Here is a 16,008-nt window from a genome sequence, read left to right as displayed (position 1 = left end):
TGGATTTTTCTTTGTTACTTAATTGAAGAAGCTGAAGCTTCTATTCTATAAAGTCCAGTTTCTCTGTGGTATGAAAAATAAGCACAAAAATTAATAATGGGGGCTGGCACAGGTAAAGCGGCTGCCTGCAGTGCTGGCATCCCATATGGGCGCTGGTTCAAGTCCTGGCTGCTCCACTTCTGATCCAGCTCTTTGCTTTGGCCTGAGAAAGCAGTAGAAGATGGCCCAAGTGCTTGGGCCCCTGCACCCGTGTGGGAGACCTGGAAGAAGCTCCTGGCTCCTGGCTTCAGATCAGCTCAGCTCTGGCCGTTGTGGCCATCTGGGGAATGAACCAGTGGATGGAAGACCTCAAAGACCTCTCTCTCTTTCTGCTTCTCTATAACTCTGCTTTTCAAATAAATAAATATTAAAAAAAAGAAAGTTAATAATGGAGCCACATAAAACACTCAAACTTACTTGCAAAATATATGGTCACATTTTGTAGAAACAGGTTCTTTAATCAATTCCAGACTAGAAAGATAGGGGAGAAAAAATATGAGAAAAATAAATGAGGCACAGTAACTTATTAACTTATTTAAAAATACATTCTTAGTAATATTCAACTTTAAGCTTCTGTAACTGAATCAAGGTAAGGCTGAAAGTCCAGTCATGTGTTAGCAGCTAAGAACACAGCAGAGAATACAATCTTTACCTTCAATAAAGACATCAAAACAGAATTATACTCATCTCTTCAACTTTATACTATCATTAATATTCAAGATTAACTGAAAATACTTTAATTAGTTTCCATTTAAACCCTTTTTTTAAATCATTGTGGGTGCACATTCTATATCATAATTAAACAATCGAGTTCCATAAAGACAAAACCTTCTGTTTAAAGCAGTCTGCACTTATCTGAGAGTTTCAGCTGCCTACAGACAAGCGTAGTCCAAAAATATTAAATGGAAAGTTTCAAAAACAATTCATAAGTTTCAAATTACAAACGGTTTCATATAGCATGATGACATCTCCCCCTGTCCAGCCTGGGATGTGAATCATTGCTTTGTCTAACATATTCAGGTTATACATACCACCTGCTTATTAGTCACGTAGCCATCTAGGTTATCAGTTCTTTAAAAAAAAAAGTATTTATTTATTTAAGAGGTAGAGACAGTGAGAGAGCTCCCACCTGCTGGTTTACTCTCCAAATACCCACAATGGCTAGAACAGGGCCAGGCTAAAGCCAGAGCGGGGATCTCAAGCCAGGTTTCCCATGTGGGCAGCAGAGACCTAAGTACTTGAGTCATCACCTGCGACCTCCCAGGGTGTGCATTAGCAGAAAATTACAGTCAGCAGCAGAGATGTGACACAAATGAACCCAGGTGCTCTCCTACGGGATGTGGGAGCCCAAGTGGCCTATTAATCACTGCAGCCACATCTGTCCCACCCTCCATGTTATTTTAAAATACATACCAGCCTTCATATAATTTCATTTATAGATGTTTTAATTATATTCCCTTTTAAAATTATTTATGTAATTTGAGAGATAAAAAGAGAAAATGTCAGAGAGAAAGATCTTCTGTCTGCTGATTCACTCCCTAAATGCTTACAACCAGGAACCCTAGGCCTCTCATATGGGTGGCAGTGATCTAACCACCTGCAGCCTTCTAAGGTGTGCATTAGCAGGAAGCTGGGTTTAGATAAAGCTAGGATTTGAATCCAGGCACTCTGATATGGAATGCAGGTGTCCCAAGTGATGTCTCAATTGCTTTAAAAAATAAATGTTTGGCCTAGTGGGTAACATGCAGCTTGGGACATCCAAATCCCTCAACAAAGCGTCTGATTCAAGTCCCAGTTCCGCTTCTAATTCAGCTTTCTGCTGATGGCTCAAGTAGCTGGGTCCCTGTCACCCATCATAAGTCTAGGAAGACCTAGACTGAGTTCTTGGCTCCTGGCTTTGGTCTGGCTTCTGGCTTTGTCTGGTCCAGCCCTGTTGTAGGCATCTGGAGATTCAATCAGCAGATGGGCCATCTCTGACTCTCTCCAGCTCTAACTCTCTCACTTTAAAAGAGATGGATGTTTTTAGTATAACCATAAAAAATTATTACTCCTAAAAATTAATTTCCTTAATAACATTTAACATACAAATAATGTTCTAATTTGCCTTTCTCATAAAAATTTTAAGTCATTAAATTTGCTTAAATCAGGACCTAAACAAGTTTCATATACTGTATTTGGTTGATAACTCTTGCCCATTTTAATCTTAGATTTCTCCTATTTTCCCCTTTGCCACTTATTTAAAAGCGATGCACACAGGTTAAGATCCCACTAGGGACAACTATATATTTTTAAAAAAAGATTTATTTATTTATTTGAAAGGCAGAGTTACACAGAGAGGAGAGGCAGAAAGGTCTTCCATCTGCTGGTTCACTCCCCAGCTGGCCGCAATGGCCGGAGCTGTGCAGATCCAAAGCCAGGAGCCAGGAGCTTCTTCCAGGTCTCCCATGTGAGTGCAGGGGCCCGAGGACTTGGGCCATCTTCTACTGCTTTCCCAGGCCATAGCAGAGGGCTGGATCGGAAGTGGAGCAGCCATATGGGATGCCGGCACTTCAGGCCAGGGCGTTAACCCACTACACCACAGCGCCAGCCCCTAAGGGACAACTGCATTTCATATTGGAGTGTTCAGGTTCAAGTCCTGGCTCCCATTCCAACTTCCTGCTGAAGCACACCCTAGGAGGCAGCAAGAGAAGGCCCAGGAACTCAGGTCGCTGCCACCCACATATTAGATCCAGGCTGAGTTCTGGTCTCCTGGCTCAGCCTAGCCCAGCCCTGGATGTGCCAGGCATTAGGGGAGTGAACCAGCAGATGTAAGATCACCCAGCATTGTGATTTAACAGGTTAAGCCACTGCCAATTTTCATCCTGGCTGCTCTACTTCCAATACAGCTCCCTGCTGACAAGCCTGGGAAGGCAGCAGAAAATGGCCCAAGTCCTTTGGCCCCTGCACTTGTGTGGGGTACCTGAATAAAGCTCCTAGCTCCTGGCTTCAGCCTGGCCCAGACCCAGCAGTTGCTACCATTTTGGGGAATGAACCAGCAGATGGAAGATTCTCTCTCTCTCTTCGTAACTCAGCCTTTCAAATAAATAAAATAAATCTTAAAAAACATTAAAAAAAAAAAAAAGCTAGGTAATTTGACCTTAGAACCTCCCACATTCTGGATTTTGCTGATTGTAACCCCATGGTATGGTTTAATATGTTCCTCTAGCTGCTCTATTTCCTATAAACTAGACCTTTGGGCTTGATACAATTCAGGTTCGGTATTTCAGCAAAAATGTTTTGCAGGTGGAATTATTTTCATTCTGTTACCTCAGGTGTGTAATAATGTTTTGCTTATGATTACTTTGTAAAATCAGTGCAATGCCCATTAAAGGAAACTAAGAAAATAATAAACTTACTCCCATCCCTACCCATCTACCCACAAAATCTCAAGGCCTTCTTGAGACTGATTTAGTAATATAACAAGTATGTATTGGGCATCTACTCACACAAGCCTTGTTCCCAAAGATAGAAATAAGGCAATGGGTAAAACAAAACCTACCCTTAGGGAGCATATATTCTAGCTGTGGTAGACAGCTTGACAGAGGAAGTAAATAAGCAGACACAGGAGTACATATTAAAAAGAAAATAAGGGGGACAGGGAGTGCTACCTGTGTGTCATGGGTGTGTGTTTGTATACAAGATGGTCATGAAAGGCCCACTGAGAATGACATTGGAGCATAGCTGAATGATGTTAAGTCTTTAGCTTTACGCTGCAAGAGAGTTCTAGAAACTGATGTTTGGTGGTGAAATCTAGGCAGAACATCAAAGCACAAGTAACCTGGTAGTGTTAACAGGGACGTGGTTCTTTTCAACAGATGTTTAACTTGTTGCAAAAGGATCTCAGAAGCTGGGGACAATAGCCTTGTTGTAAAGGACCTGGTAACACAACTCTTGTAATCATGGGGTTTCTGACGCAGCACAGGGCAATGAAAAGAAAAACACAGGACTAAGTCAAAAGGCTGAGTTTCTACCACCAGTTCTCCCTCTCTTTTTTCAATCAGCAGAGCAACCTCAGGCCAAGCACTCTACTTGACCCTGCTTCCTTCTGTCACTCACCCACTCTGCCAGTCTCCTGAGGCTACCAAGAGAATAATATTAAACATTACTGGGGAAAATGCTTCACAATGTGAGATGACTTGTATCAATGTATTATTATTGGGACCGATGTAACTTTAAAAAAGGAAATCAATCCTAGCAAAGAGAACTCTGATTTGTTCCTAAATCGCAATTTCTAGGATAAGATAGATATCAAGGAAATTCTCAGTAAGAGAATTGGATGTAGTTCTGATGCCAGATGGCTTTCGTTCTCACCACTGACTCAGTTCTGAAATAATTATATTTCAGTATGGTAATTATAATCCAAGCTACACAAACACATTGTAAACACAAACTCTGAACAGATGAAAACTCCAATATGTGAAAAGGTAATGACTGCTGAAGGAAGAACTTGCAGACAGAATAGGAGTGAAAAGGAAAAAAATAAAATGTTGCTCTTCTAGGTCCTGATGAGAGTAAATGTTTACTGTAAAAGTGATTCAAATATTTTAAACACTTTTCAGGAGCTGACACTGTGGTGTAGTAGGCTAAGCCTCCGCCTGCGGCACTGGCATCCCATATGGGTGCTGGTTCATGTCCTGGTTGCTCTTCTTCCAATCCAGCTCTCTGCTTATGGCCTGGGAAAGCAGTGGAAGATGGCCCAAGTCCTCGGGCCCCTGCACCCATGTGGGAGACCTGGAAGAAACTCCTGGCTCCTGGCTTCAGATCAACCTAGCTCCAGCCATTATAGCCATTTGGGGAGTGAACCAGCGGATGGAGGACCTTTCTGTCTGTCTTTCCCTCTGTCTCTAACTCTGCCTCTCAAATTAAAAAATAAATAAATAAAAGAAAGAAAATTTAAACACTTTTCAAATCTGGCAGGATATTAAGCCTACTTCATATTTGCATATTGAGCTTCCAACATGGGTAATGGGAAAAGAAATCAGTTTAGGCTTGAAAAATTACTACCCACCGGAAAACGTTTTAGCAATTCTTCTGAATGTAAAAAACTTATATGATTATATGTAAAAAGTTAGAAAGAACTACCAATTATTGGAAATAACTGCCAATAGAAACTTAAAGGCCAGCACAAGAAATTTTCATTCAAGACATTCTTAGCTTAAGGAAGCTAAGAAACCACCCTATAGCAACCACAAGTAACACTGTTTCAAGTTCCAATCAGAAATCACTTAAGAGTTAACTGCAAATTGGGGAGCCAGCATTGTGGCACGGTGAGTAAAGTCACCGCCTGTGATGCCAGCAGCCATATGGGTGCCAGTTCGAGTCCCAGCTGCTCCACTTCGACGCCAGCTCTCTCCTAATGTGTCTACGAAAGCAGTGGAGGATGGTCCAAGTGCTTAGGCCCCTGCACCAAAGTGGGAGACCTGGAAGAAGCTCCTGGCTTTAGCCTGGCCCAACTCCAGCCATTGCAGCCACCTGGGGAGTGAATGAGAGGTTGGAAGCTCTCTCTGTTTCTCCCTCTCTCTAATTCTTTCAAATAAATAAAATAAATCTTTAAACAAAACAAAACAAAGCTGCAAATTGTACCATCCTGGGCACTGCTGGAAAAAAATGAGAGAGAGAAAGATAAGTAGGTATGATGTCTACCCTAGAATTTTTTCCTTATAAATCAATTTAAAGTTGGACAATGACCAGAGTGAACAGTTTTAGTTTAAAGAGTCTTACTTTTTTTTTTTTTTTTTTTGGCTTGAGGGATCAAGCTTATGTCACCCTCACCTGGACCCTGCTTTGAGGTTGAATGAGCCACTTCCCCTCTTTTTTAAGATTTATTTATTTGAAAGTCAGTTACAGAGAGAGAGGAAGAGACAGAAAGGGAGAGAGATCTTCCATCTGCTGGCTCACTCCCCAGATGGCCACAATGGCCAGTGGTGGGCCTGGCCAAAGTCAGGAGCCAGGAGCTTTCTCCGTGTCTCCCTTGTGGGCCGGGCTCTGCTGCTTTCCCAGGTGAATCAGCATGGGGCTGGATCTGAAGCGGAGCAGCTAGGACTTGAAACGGCGCCCATATGAGATGCTGGTGTTGCAGACAGAGGTTTCTTTTCTTTTTAAAAAGACTTTATTTATTTGAAAGACAGAGTTATAGACAGGCAGAAGCAGAGAGAGAGAGGTCTTCCATCTGCTGGTTCACTCCCCTATTAGCTGCAACAGCCAGAGATGGGCTGATCCAAAGCTAGGAGCCAGGAGCTTCTTCCAGGTCTCCCACCCCGGTGCAGGGGCCCAAGGCCTTAGGCCATCTTCTACTGCTTTCCCAGGCCATAGCAGAGCTGGATCAGAAGTAGAGCAGGGGCTAGTGCTGTGGCGTAGTGCGTAAAGCCACCGCCTGCAATGCCAGCATCCCATATGGGCGGTGGTTCTAGTCCCGGCTGTTCCACTTCTGATCCAGCTCTCTGCTATGGCCTGGGAAAGCAGTGGAAGATAGCCCAAGTCTTTGGGCCCCTGCACCCATGTGGAAGACCCAGAAGAAGCTCCTGGCTCCAGATTGGCACAGCTCCAGCCGTTGCAGCCAACTGGGGAGTGAACCAGCGGATGGGAGACCTCTCTCTCTCTCTCTGCCTCTCCTTCTCTCTCTGTGTAACTCTGACCTGCAAATAAATAAGTAAATCTTAAAAAAAAAAAAAAAAAGGAAGTGGAGCAGCCAGGACTCTAAGCGGCACCCATATAGGATACCAACACTGAAGATGGTGGCTTTACCTGCTACACCATAGCACTGGCCCCGCAGGTGGAGGTTTTACCCACTACAGCACAATGCCGGCCCCAGAGTAGTCTATTTCTAACAGCAAACAGGAAAAAAATTATAAGAAGCTGGAAAACACAATCGTTGACTGAAAATAAAAATTTAGCATTAACTTTCATTCTTGCATCTTCAATTTTTATGTATGATTTTTTTAATTGATGGTTTGCTCTGCCAGAACGAGAAAGAACATTACATTTTTATGACTGAATCCCATGGCAATGGAAAATAAATGGGCCCAAATGCCACATGATTGAGGACTTCATGATCATTCTTTTGAATTATCAAGCGTAAATCTTGTGCTTCTTCAAAGCAGTTCCTTCCCACAACGTCGTTTCCTACTTCTCTGACTCTGACGTCCCACAGATGAGGCTGTACATCTCACTTAGCTGCTGCTTTTGTCACAAATGTCGAAGGGCAAGGGAGAAGACAGCTATACATCTGGGGTTGTCTCTGAAAACATAAGCTGCATTTTCCTTTATCTTATTAACTTGATTCCAAATATGAAAAACAATTTTCATGAAGCACAAAGGAAAATTTATTTGAAACTTACCCTCCTTTACTGAGGACAAGGAGCAACTTTTCCATTTACTTTCTGAATTTACTCACCCCTAACCATCACCATATTTAAAAAAAAAGTTAAATATCAAAGAACCAATTGAGTTGATTATTCAATTCATTCAACAAAAGTGTGCTGAGTGGCTCCTATGTCCCAGGTAAAATTCTGACTACTAAGGAAACAGAAATAAACAAACTAAAGCCTCTGCTCTTGTGGAATACATGTCTCTCTGGAGTGCACTTTAAAAAGGATAAATAGATTGTCTAGAAGGTCAGATATTAACAGGTGTTACAGAGAAAAATAAAGCAGGAAAGGGCAATAAAGAATGAATTGCATTTTAAATAAGGTCATCTGGAAATGCCTCTAAAATGCAGTAATTCAACCAGGATTTTCAAGCCATGCAATCACCAGAAGAAAAACATTCCAGGCAGAGAAGAGCACACGTGACAGCCAGAGAGACTATCTGAGAGCCATCACAAGGTCAGAGCCGCCATGTCTGAGTGACCAGAGCAGAGATCTGAAGGTACGGGTTTACAGTTATTTTGTAGATTTAAGAGAAACTGTAAAGACCATCCAACGAATGCTTGTGGTTCTTAACCTTTGTTGTACCTCAGGTTCCTTCTCCGAATAATGTTGTAATATGTATAAAACAAAAAATACAAAGTGAAGGGACAGGCCTTGGCCTAGCAGTTAAGCTCTCAATTGGGACGTTCACATCCCACATGGGAATGCGTGGTTTGGAGTCCTGGCTCCACTCCAGATTTCAGCTTCCTGATAATGTGCACCCCAGGAGGCAGCAGGTGAAGCTCAAGTAGTTGGGTCCCTGCCACCTGTGGATGATCTAGACAGAGTTCTTGACTCCTGGCTTTGGCCTGGCCCAGCCCTGGCTGCTGTGGGCTTCTGTGGAGTGAATCAGCAGCACATGGGAGATCTTTCAGTTTCTCTGCCTTTCAAATAAATAAAAAATGATTATTTTTAAAAAGTACAAAAATTACACAAAAAACTAATCATACTGATAAACAGTCCTCTCCATAGGCCTCCAAGGGTCCTGGAGGGTCTACAAGCTAAAGGCTCCTGGGAATTTTCTGGAGTTATGGAAATATTTTACATCTTGATTGGGGATTTGGTTACAGACACATATTTACTTAGCGATCAAAAATCCTTGACTTGGGACAGGCGATGTGGCAGAGTAGGTTACACAGAGGCATGGGATGCCCACTGCCCCTATCAGAGTGCCTGGGATAGAGTCCTGTCTGCATTTCCAATCCCGCCTCCTGCTAATGAATCCTGGAGGCCGCAGAGCGTGGCTCAAGTTCTTGGGCCTCTGCCACCCACATGGGAGACCCAGATGGAGTCCGGGCCCCTGGCTTCAGCCTGAACTAGCCCTGACTGTCATGGCTACTTGGGAAGTGAACTAGTTGATGGAAGATCTCTTTCTATCACTCTGCCTTTCAAGTAGATGAAAATAATAAATGTAAAAAAAAAAAAAAAAAAAAAAAAAAAAGCTCATTGACTTGCATCCTTTAGATCCCTGCATTTATAGGTTAAGCCTAAGCTTGCAAAGCCAGGAAGCTAATATCCCATATGGGCACTGGTTCTAGTCTGGGCTGCTCCAGTTTCAATTCAGCTCCCTGCTAACATGCCTGGGTAAGCAGTAGAGGGCAGCGCAAGTGCTTAGGCCCCTGCATGCATGTGGGAGACCCAGATGGAGCTGCAGGCTCCTAGCTTTGGCCTAGCCCAGCCCTGGTCATTGAAGCCATTTGGGGAGTGAACCAGTGGATGGAAAATCTCTGTCTCTTCCTTTCTCTATAATTCTGCCTTTCAAATAAATAAATCATTTAAAAAATAAATAAAAAGGAAATGACAAAAGATCTCTGCATTCCTCTCTCTCTTTTTTTTTTTTTTAATTTGAAAGTCAGAGTTAGAGAAAGTGACAGAGATCTTCTATCCACTGGTTCACTCCTTAGATGGCTGCAATGACGGGCTAGGCCAAGCCAAAGTCAGGAGTCAGGAGCTTCTTCCAGGTCTCCTTGTAAATAGCAGGGGCAAAAGAATTCGGGCCATCTTCTGCTGCTTTTTCTAGGCCATTAGCAGGGAGCTGGATCAGAAGTGAAGAGCTGGGACATGAACTGGCACCCATATGGGATGCTGGTGTGGCAGATAGCAGCTTTAACCACTACGCCACAATGGTCCTCTTTCAGTTGTTTGTTTTTTGAGTTTTTTTTTTTTTTTTAGATTTATTTATTTGAAAGGCAGAGTTACAGAGAGAAAGGGAGAAACAGAGAAAGATCTTCCATCTGCTAGTTCACTCCCCAAGTGGCTACAACAGCCAGGAGTTAGGCCAGGCCAAAGCCAGGAGCTTCATCTGGGTCTCCAACTTGGGTGCAGGGTCCAAGTACTTGGGCCATCTTCCACTGCTTTCCCAGGCGCATTAGCAGGGAGCTGGACTGGAAGCTGTGCTGATATGGGATGCAGGCATTTGCAGGCAATGGTTTTTCCCAGTAGGCCACAACGCCAAGCCCCCAAGATCTCTGCATTTCACTGCATGTACAAATCATACCTCAATTTTTAAAAAGCCAACTTGAATAGCCAAGTCCCCTCTTCATTTTATAGATGTAGAGGAAAAAGGCTCAAACAGTAAGACTTAGTGAAGACTTTAATGATTTACGGTATTCTTAAAATGTACAGGGCAGTTTTAGTCAGAAGTTCTCTAAAAATCTGATCTCTTCGCAGATGCCAATCATTTGTGACTTTATTTTGCCCTCATTAACTCCATCCACTCCAAGTGGTCAAGCTGACTCTGGAGCTGGAAGCCAGACTTACCACTTAACTCAAACTAGATTCCTGCCCCAATGCAGAACCAACCAAGACAGTCTGTGCACCAGGAAACGCAAGGGATGTCTATCGAGGGGGTACAGAGGGAGTGAGAAAGGCACAATGGAGGAAAAGGAGTACTTTTCTATGTCTTTAAAGGTCTTTAGTTAAGAAAAGCAGCAACGTTAGTAGCCTAATCCTAACAGATCATATTTTGTCTCCCTATATGTAAAGTCAGTTCTACTCATTTGCATTGGTGATAATCAAAGGAAGTATCCTAAATTAATATATTTTTCTGTTGACTTACCAGATTGGACACTCTAAGATTTTCTGCATAGCATTAAGGACATTTTGTACTTCTTCAACACGAACTCCAGACAAATCCATTTCTTTCTGTCCAATGAACTTTAACACATAAATTAAAAATCACGTGGATAAGTAAACCACTTAAAAAGGGTATAAAAACGACAACTTAATTTTAAGTATAATTTCAAAATAAGAGAAATTTGGAGTTTTAGAATTACACCAACCCATAGAGCTAATGACAAAAGGCATTATTTTTTAAAATTCTGCACGAAGCCTTGTGTAATTAGACGGTTTGAATTCTCTACAGTTTACATATAGGTTTCCAATGGGGTGAGTGGTGACAGCCTCAGCTTTCTCCAGCCATCCAGGCTGGCTTTTTTCTTTCTTTTTCATTTTCTTGATTAAAACCAAAGGCACTGCCACCAATCACAGCAAAACCTACACCAGGAACACTCGCCACCCCTGCCTTTCCCCAGAGCGTCCCACAGACCTGCTCCAGCACCAACGCACCCGGAGCATACATCTCTCCCGTCCCCTCCCCAAAGTGCCTACGGATCCAATTCCAGAGGGTTCTGTCTCACACAAAATCCTGTCTCCTCCTCTTCCCCGACAATCCTGGGCCTTCTTCCAGGTCCCTGCCTCTGGCATTCTTACGCTCAAGGTGTCCCCTGCACATCCGGTCACCCGGATTCCCTCGGACACACCGTGGCCTGTCCTTATCCTCGGTGCCCGCCTGGTGACTCAAACTGCCCCCCTCCCCAGGATTCATCTCAGAGCCACACAGCCCGTAGGCCCTTCAGATTTCACCCCCACACCCTCCGGCCCGAGGAATGCCCATCTCGCTCTCCTTCGGGAGACCACTCTTCTCACAGCTGTTTGTTTCTCAACTGACCACCTCCTGGCTCCCTCTTCATTTCCTAGGGACTCTCTCACCTTTAACCAGATCGGAGTCCGGGCTTTCCGGGCCCTAGGGCCCAGTTATCTGAGAAACCGCCCCCCGACTGTAATCGGTCCAGAAAGCCGCAGAAAACTCACGACGCGCAGTCTCAGTTTCAATTTATCTGTAATTCCCGCGCTTTCGGTCGCCATGGAAACCCGCCGCTCCCGCGGAGCTATAGCCTCTCAGCTTGCGAGATTAAAGGACGTCAGCGGAAGGGCGGAGCAGGAGCCTCCCAGCTCCGGATTGGCCATCCTCTCTTGCCCCACCCCACCCCCGCATGACGTAATTAGAAAGCGACGGGAGAAAGACTTCTGAGTTTTCTATTAGGTGGCCGCCCCCTCGCCTCTACGCTTCTGGTTACAGCTTATTACGTCACAGTAATTGCTGGACAAGGGTTGGAATCACTACCTGAGGCCTGAATATGAGCGCAAGGTAGTGCTCACAGCAGTCGCAAGAAGAGAGCCCATCCCCTCACCCTTTCCGCCGCAATGGACGTGCCCCGTTTAGGTAAATAAAAAGATTGTCGGGGGAAAGAAACTACGATCTCCAGCATGCATTGCGTAACGAAAGGCCTTCGCCACAGTGTTCCTTGGAAACTGTAGTCTTATGGAGAAGAGCTCCCGACTCTGGAAACGGGCACGATCCTCGCGACACGTAGTTGAAAGACTGGAGCCATCCGCGCGGTTATGCACGTCGACAGCTATGGACTGGAGTGCTGTTAGGTGTTTATATCTTAAGAGCGGACGCTAAAGAACCTGTAAGTTCCAGGAAGACTACAATTCCCGTCAGGCCTCGCGTGTCCACTAAGGTCAGCGACCTGAGGGAAGGCGGAGGACGCGGAGTTTGCTTGGGGAGGGGTAACCCGCCCCAGCCTCGGACTGCGCATTCGTAGTTCCGCCCCTCGGCCCCGGTGTTTGTTGTTGTTGTGAGGGTCAGGTTGTGTCTTCCCCGCCCCCGCCAGGGCAGTCTCAACCAATCAATGGGGGGGTGGTCGTTTTGAGGGACAAGGGTAAGAGCCAATCATCTTGTCGGAAACTCGGAGGAAACAGGGGACTAGGCCCTGTCTCTCTCCGCCATGTTAGATTCTGCCCGCAGGGAGAGCAGCAGAGCTGGCAGCGAACGGTCTTTGCACTGGCCTCCGGCAGGCGCCCCCCGGGGGCGGGAAGCTGGTAAGCAAGCTGCTGCGGTTACCTAGGAGTGGGGTCACGTCACACTGAATGGGTTTGGGGAAGTTCAGGGGAGGAACTCTGCAAATAGGGGCGACTTTTTCCGTGTCTAGGGGCAGCCAGTCTTTTCAGTGACAAGACGAGAGCCGTTCGCGCTCGGAGGGACCGAGGGAGCCGATGCCGCCGGCGGGATGGAGGGGCCGTGGCTCAGAACGCCTGGCTTGTACCGACGGGAGGTCGGGATCTCCCAGTACAAAGAGGGCCTAGGCAGAGGAGTAACTCCTTAGGGGGCGATGACAGTGTGTTGGGGACATGGAGTGCGAGGCAGACGGGGAGCTGGAAGAGCAGGATGAAGACGCTCCCCACACATCCCCCTCATCACATCGTCCCCTTTCTGAGACCCGCGTCCAGAGACCTTAGGGAACTTCGGTATTGGAAAAGCACTGTTTATCTCTTTTGTCAAACACCTAGCTTTCATATCACACTAAAAGCCCGGATAGGACAGTAATCAAAGCTCGCAGTCCCAGGTCTGCTTAATTAAAAGGATTTTTTTTGAGGCTAAAAAAAAAAAAAAGAAGAAGAAAAAACCGACGTAGAGGAAAAGCTGACTTGTGCCAAGCTAAGGTGAGTCAGTGACATGAACTTATAATACCAGTTATGAAAGCCGAGGGCGTGGGCCCCAGCTACCTGACTGTACGGGCCCTACATCTATAGAGCCACGGAACGAGCCAGAGTTGAAGTATTTCCAAAGTTCAAGATTTATGCTCTCGTTTGAAAGAGTTTTCACATGAACGCCAAAGAGATAGGCAGTTCTTTATGAAGACCTGGCTGTGGTCCAGCTAAGCTAGAATCTCCCACTTCCTGTTTGCTCCCCGTTGGCAGACCAGCTGGGTGAGTGCCAAGTATCTGAACTAATTTCTAATGGGATAATTTGGGCAAGAAGGAGGAAGATTGGTTTCCTTCCGGACTTTCAAAAGTATGAGAATGTGTTTCTTGACATTGGAAACTAAAAGTATATTTCAGAATATTCACTTAGGGCAGGCTGAGTTAGTCACTTCATTTCTCTGATTTTTTTTTTGCACAAGGTCACAGGGAATTGTCAGGGATTCTACCCATATCATAAGGACCCCAAGAGATGTATTTCATGTGAATGACTGCTAGAAGTCAGTAGGATTGCTGCGAGTCTGGCATTACTTTGTGGTGAATTTAAGTGGAGAAAAAGAATGGGAAAATTTGCAGAGATCATTGAGTAAGTTTATAAAAATGAAATCCCGATCTTCAGAGATTTCAGAGTCTTTAAAGTGGCAGTCTCAGTTGTATTGTTTGAGAGTAGTTCGTTATACTGTGAAAAAAAAAATAGTATTTTTAAGCTTCTGAAGACTTATTTGAGGGAAATACATGTTCATTCCTAAACCTTTGCAATGGCTGGGTCTGAGCTAGGTAGAAGCAGGAGCTGGGACGTCAACCCAGGTCTTCTACATGGGTGACAGGTACCCAACTACCTGAGCCATCGCTTTTACCTCCCAGTCTGCATTAGCAGGAAGCTGGATTAGAAGCCAAAGCCTGGAACTGAATCCAGGTACTTCAGTGTGGGATGTGAGTGTCATAACCAGCAACTGTAAACTGCTAGGCCAAATGGCTACCCCTGAAGACTGGTTTATTGTAGTAATGTCCTTTTTTTTTTTTTTTAAGATTTTATTTATTTACTTGAAAGGTAGAGTTGCAGAGAGAAACTCTTCCATCCACTGGTTCACTCCCGGAAATGGCTACAATGGCCAGGGCTGGTCTAGGCTGAAGCTGGGAGCCTAGAACTCCATCTGTGTCTCCCATGTGGGTAGCAGAGACCCAAGTACTTGGGCTGTCATTCACTGCTTTTCTAGGCATGTTAGCAGGGAGCTGAATCAGAACTTTGATATGGGATGCAGGCTTAACCTGCACCAGAACACCTGTACCCTATTATATTAATTTCTTCTTCTTTTTTTTTTTTAAAGATTTCTTATTTATTTGAAAGCGTTACAGAGAGAGATAGAGTCAGAGAGAAAGAAAGGTCTTTTATCCGTTTGTTCACTCTCCAAATGGCCACAACGGCCTGAGCTGGGCGGATCCAAAGCCCGGAGCCAGGAGGTTCTTCCGGGTCTCCCAGGTGGGTGCAGGGGCCCAAGACTTGGGCCATTTTCCACGGCCTTCCCAGGCCATAGCAGAGAGCTGGATCAGAAGAGGAGCAGCCAGGACTCTAACTGGCGCCCATAAGGGTTGCCGGTGCTGCATGCCAGGGCTTTAACCTGCCTCAATACAGCGCCAGCCCCTATTGTATTAATTTCTATACTTGAAAAATGTTTTCAAAGAATTTGCACACAGATTTTATCTGATCCTTACAATAACATTGTGAGACAGGCAAAGCAAAGAGATTAGATCTATTTTACAGATTAGAGAGCTGAAGCTCTGGACTTAACTGACTTGCTCACAGTTACATGGCTAGTATTGTCCCAGAGCTGTGTGTGGAACAGAGGGCTTCCCACCCCTTGTGCCACCTCCCCCTCTGACACTGGAAACTTCTGGGCCTTAATCTTGTTCATCTCTTATCTCCTATTCCTAGAATAGAATCTGGCTCTTTGTAGCTGCAGATTAAACATTTGCTGGTGAATGTGCTTAAGAGCTGGCGTTTTCAGTATAATTAATATCTATCTTCAGACCACTTATACTGTTTTTCATAGTGATGAAAACAAACCAATTCAACATAACAATCCGTCAGTAAACAAAATCCTTGAATAAAAACAATGGCCAGAATAGATATTTGATTAAGGAATTGTTCACTTCTTAGGTGCGATGATGGCATGGTAGTTTAGTTTTGTTTATTCTTATCTTTTAGAAGGTGATACTCAGGCCGGCCCCGCGGCTCACTAGGCTAATCCTCCACCTTGCGGCGCTGGCACACCGGGTTCTAGTTCCAGTTGGGGCGCCAGACTCTGTCCCGGTTGCCCCTCTTCCAGGCCAGCTCTCTGCTGTGGCCAGGGAGTGCAGTGGAGGATGGCCCAAGTCCTTGGGCCCTGCACCCCATGGGAGACCAGGAGAAGCACCTGGCTCCTGCCATCGGATCAGCGCGGTGCGCCGGTCACAGCGCACTGGCCGCGGCGGCCATTGGAGGGTGAACCAATGGCAAAGGAAGACCTTTCTCTCTGTCTCTCTCTCTCTCGCTGTCCACTCTGCCTGTCCAAAAAAAAAAAAAAGGGGGGGGGGGCTTTGGGTTGATCGTGTGTTACTCTTTACTTTGATGCATGTTTGAAATTCCCCATTTAAAAAAATTCAGACTACAAAATAGCACAGTAACTTGGATGAAGGATATTGAAAGCTACTCCTGTGT

General features: G+C 45.0%; 2 protein-coding genes across 18 annotated transcripts in view; one reads left to right on the top strand and one right to left on the bottom strand.

Annotated features, from left to right (window-relative positions):
- BRCA1 (BRCA1 DNA repair associated) overlaps positions 1–11,699 on the bottom strand; it is a 70,693-nt gene extending 58,994 nt beyond the window's left edge. For 7 of the 9 annotated variants that reach the window (XM_008271549.5, XM_008271548.5, XM_008271550.5 and 4 more), the window contains exons 1-3: positions 11,475–11,617; positions 10,543–10,640; positions 457–510 (exon numbers count right to left, since the gene is read on the bottom strand). In XM_008271549.5, the coding sequence (XP_008269771.3) occupies positions 457–510; positions 10,543–10,622 (134 nt within the window). In that variant the 5' untranslated portion in view covers positions 10,623–10,640; positions 11,475–11,617. Of the gene's footprint in view, positions 1–456; positions 511–10,542; positions 10,641–11,474 lie in introns of those variants that run through there. The other 2 variants (XM_017349213.4, XM_089317736.1) reach the window with 2 other exon arrangements.
- A 64-nt stretch (positions 11,700–11,763) lies between these two features.
- Positions 11,764–16,008, top strand: part of NBR1 (NBR1 autophagy cargo receptor) — a 35,559-nt gene continuing 31,314 nt past the window's right edge. For 2 of the 9 annotated variants that reach the window (XM_089317739.1, XM_002719420.3), the window contains exon 1: positions 11,795–12,650. Coding sequence is in view for 1 of the 9 variants with exons in the window: in XM_089317742.1 (XP_089173868.1) it covers positions 12,557–12,650; positions 15,593–15,597 (99 nt within the window). In the remaining 8 variants the exon portion in view is untranslated. Of the gene's footprint in view, positions 12,651–13,118; positions 13,272–13,732; positions 13,897–15,592; positions 15,598–16,008 lie in introns of those variants that run through there. The other 7 variants (XM_089317741.1, XM_089317740.1, XM_089317742.1 and 4 more) reach the window with 6 other exon arrangements.

This window comes from Oryctolagus cuniculus, chromosome 17 (assembly GCF_051225735.1).
Source record: "Oryctolagus cuniculus isolate XC-2025 breed Fujian yellow rabbit chromosome 17, ASM5122573v1, whole genome shotgun sequence".
NCBI classification, from domain to species: domain Eukaryota; kingdom Metazoa; phylum Chordata; class Mammalia; order Lagomorpha; family Leporidae; genus Oryctolagus; species Oryctolagus cuniculus.
Note: the sequence above shows the minus strand (reverse complement) of the source record. Positions and strands in the feature narration are given on the sequence as shown.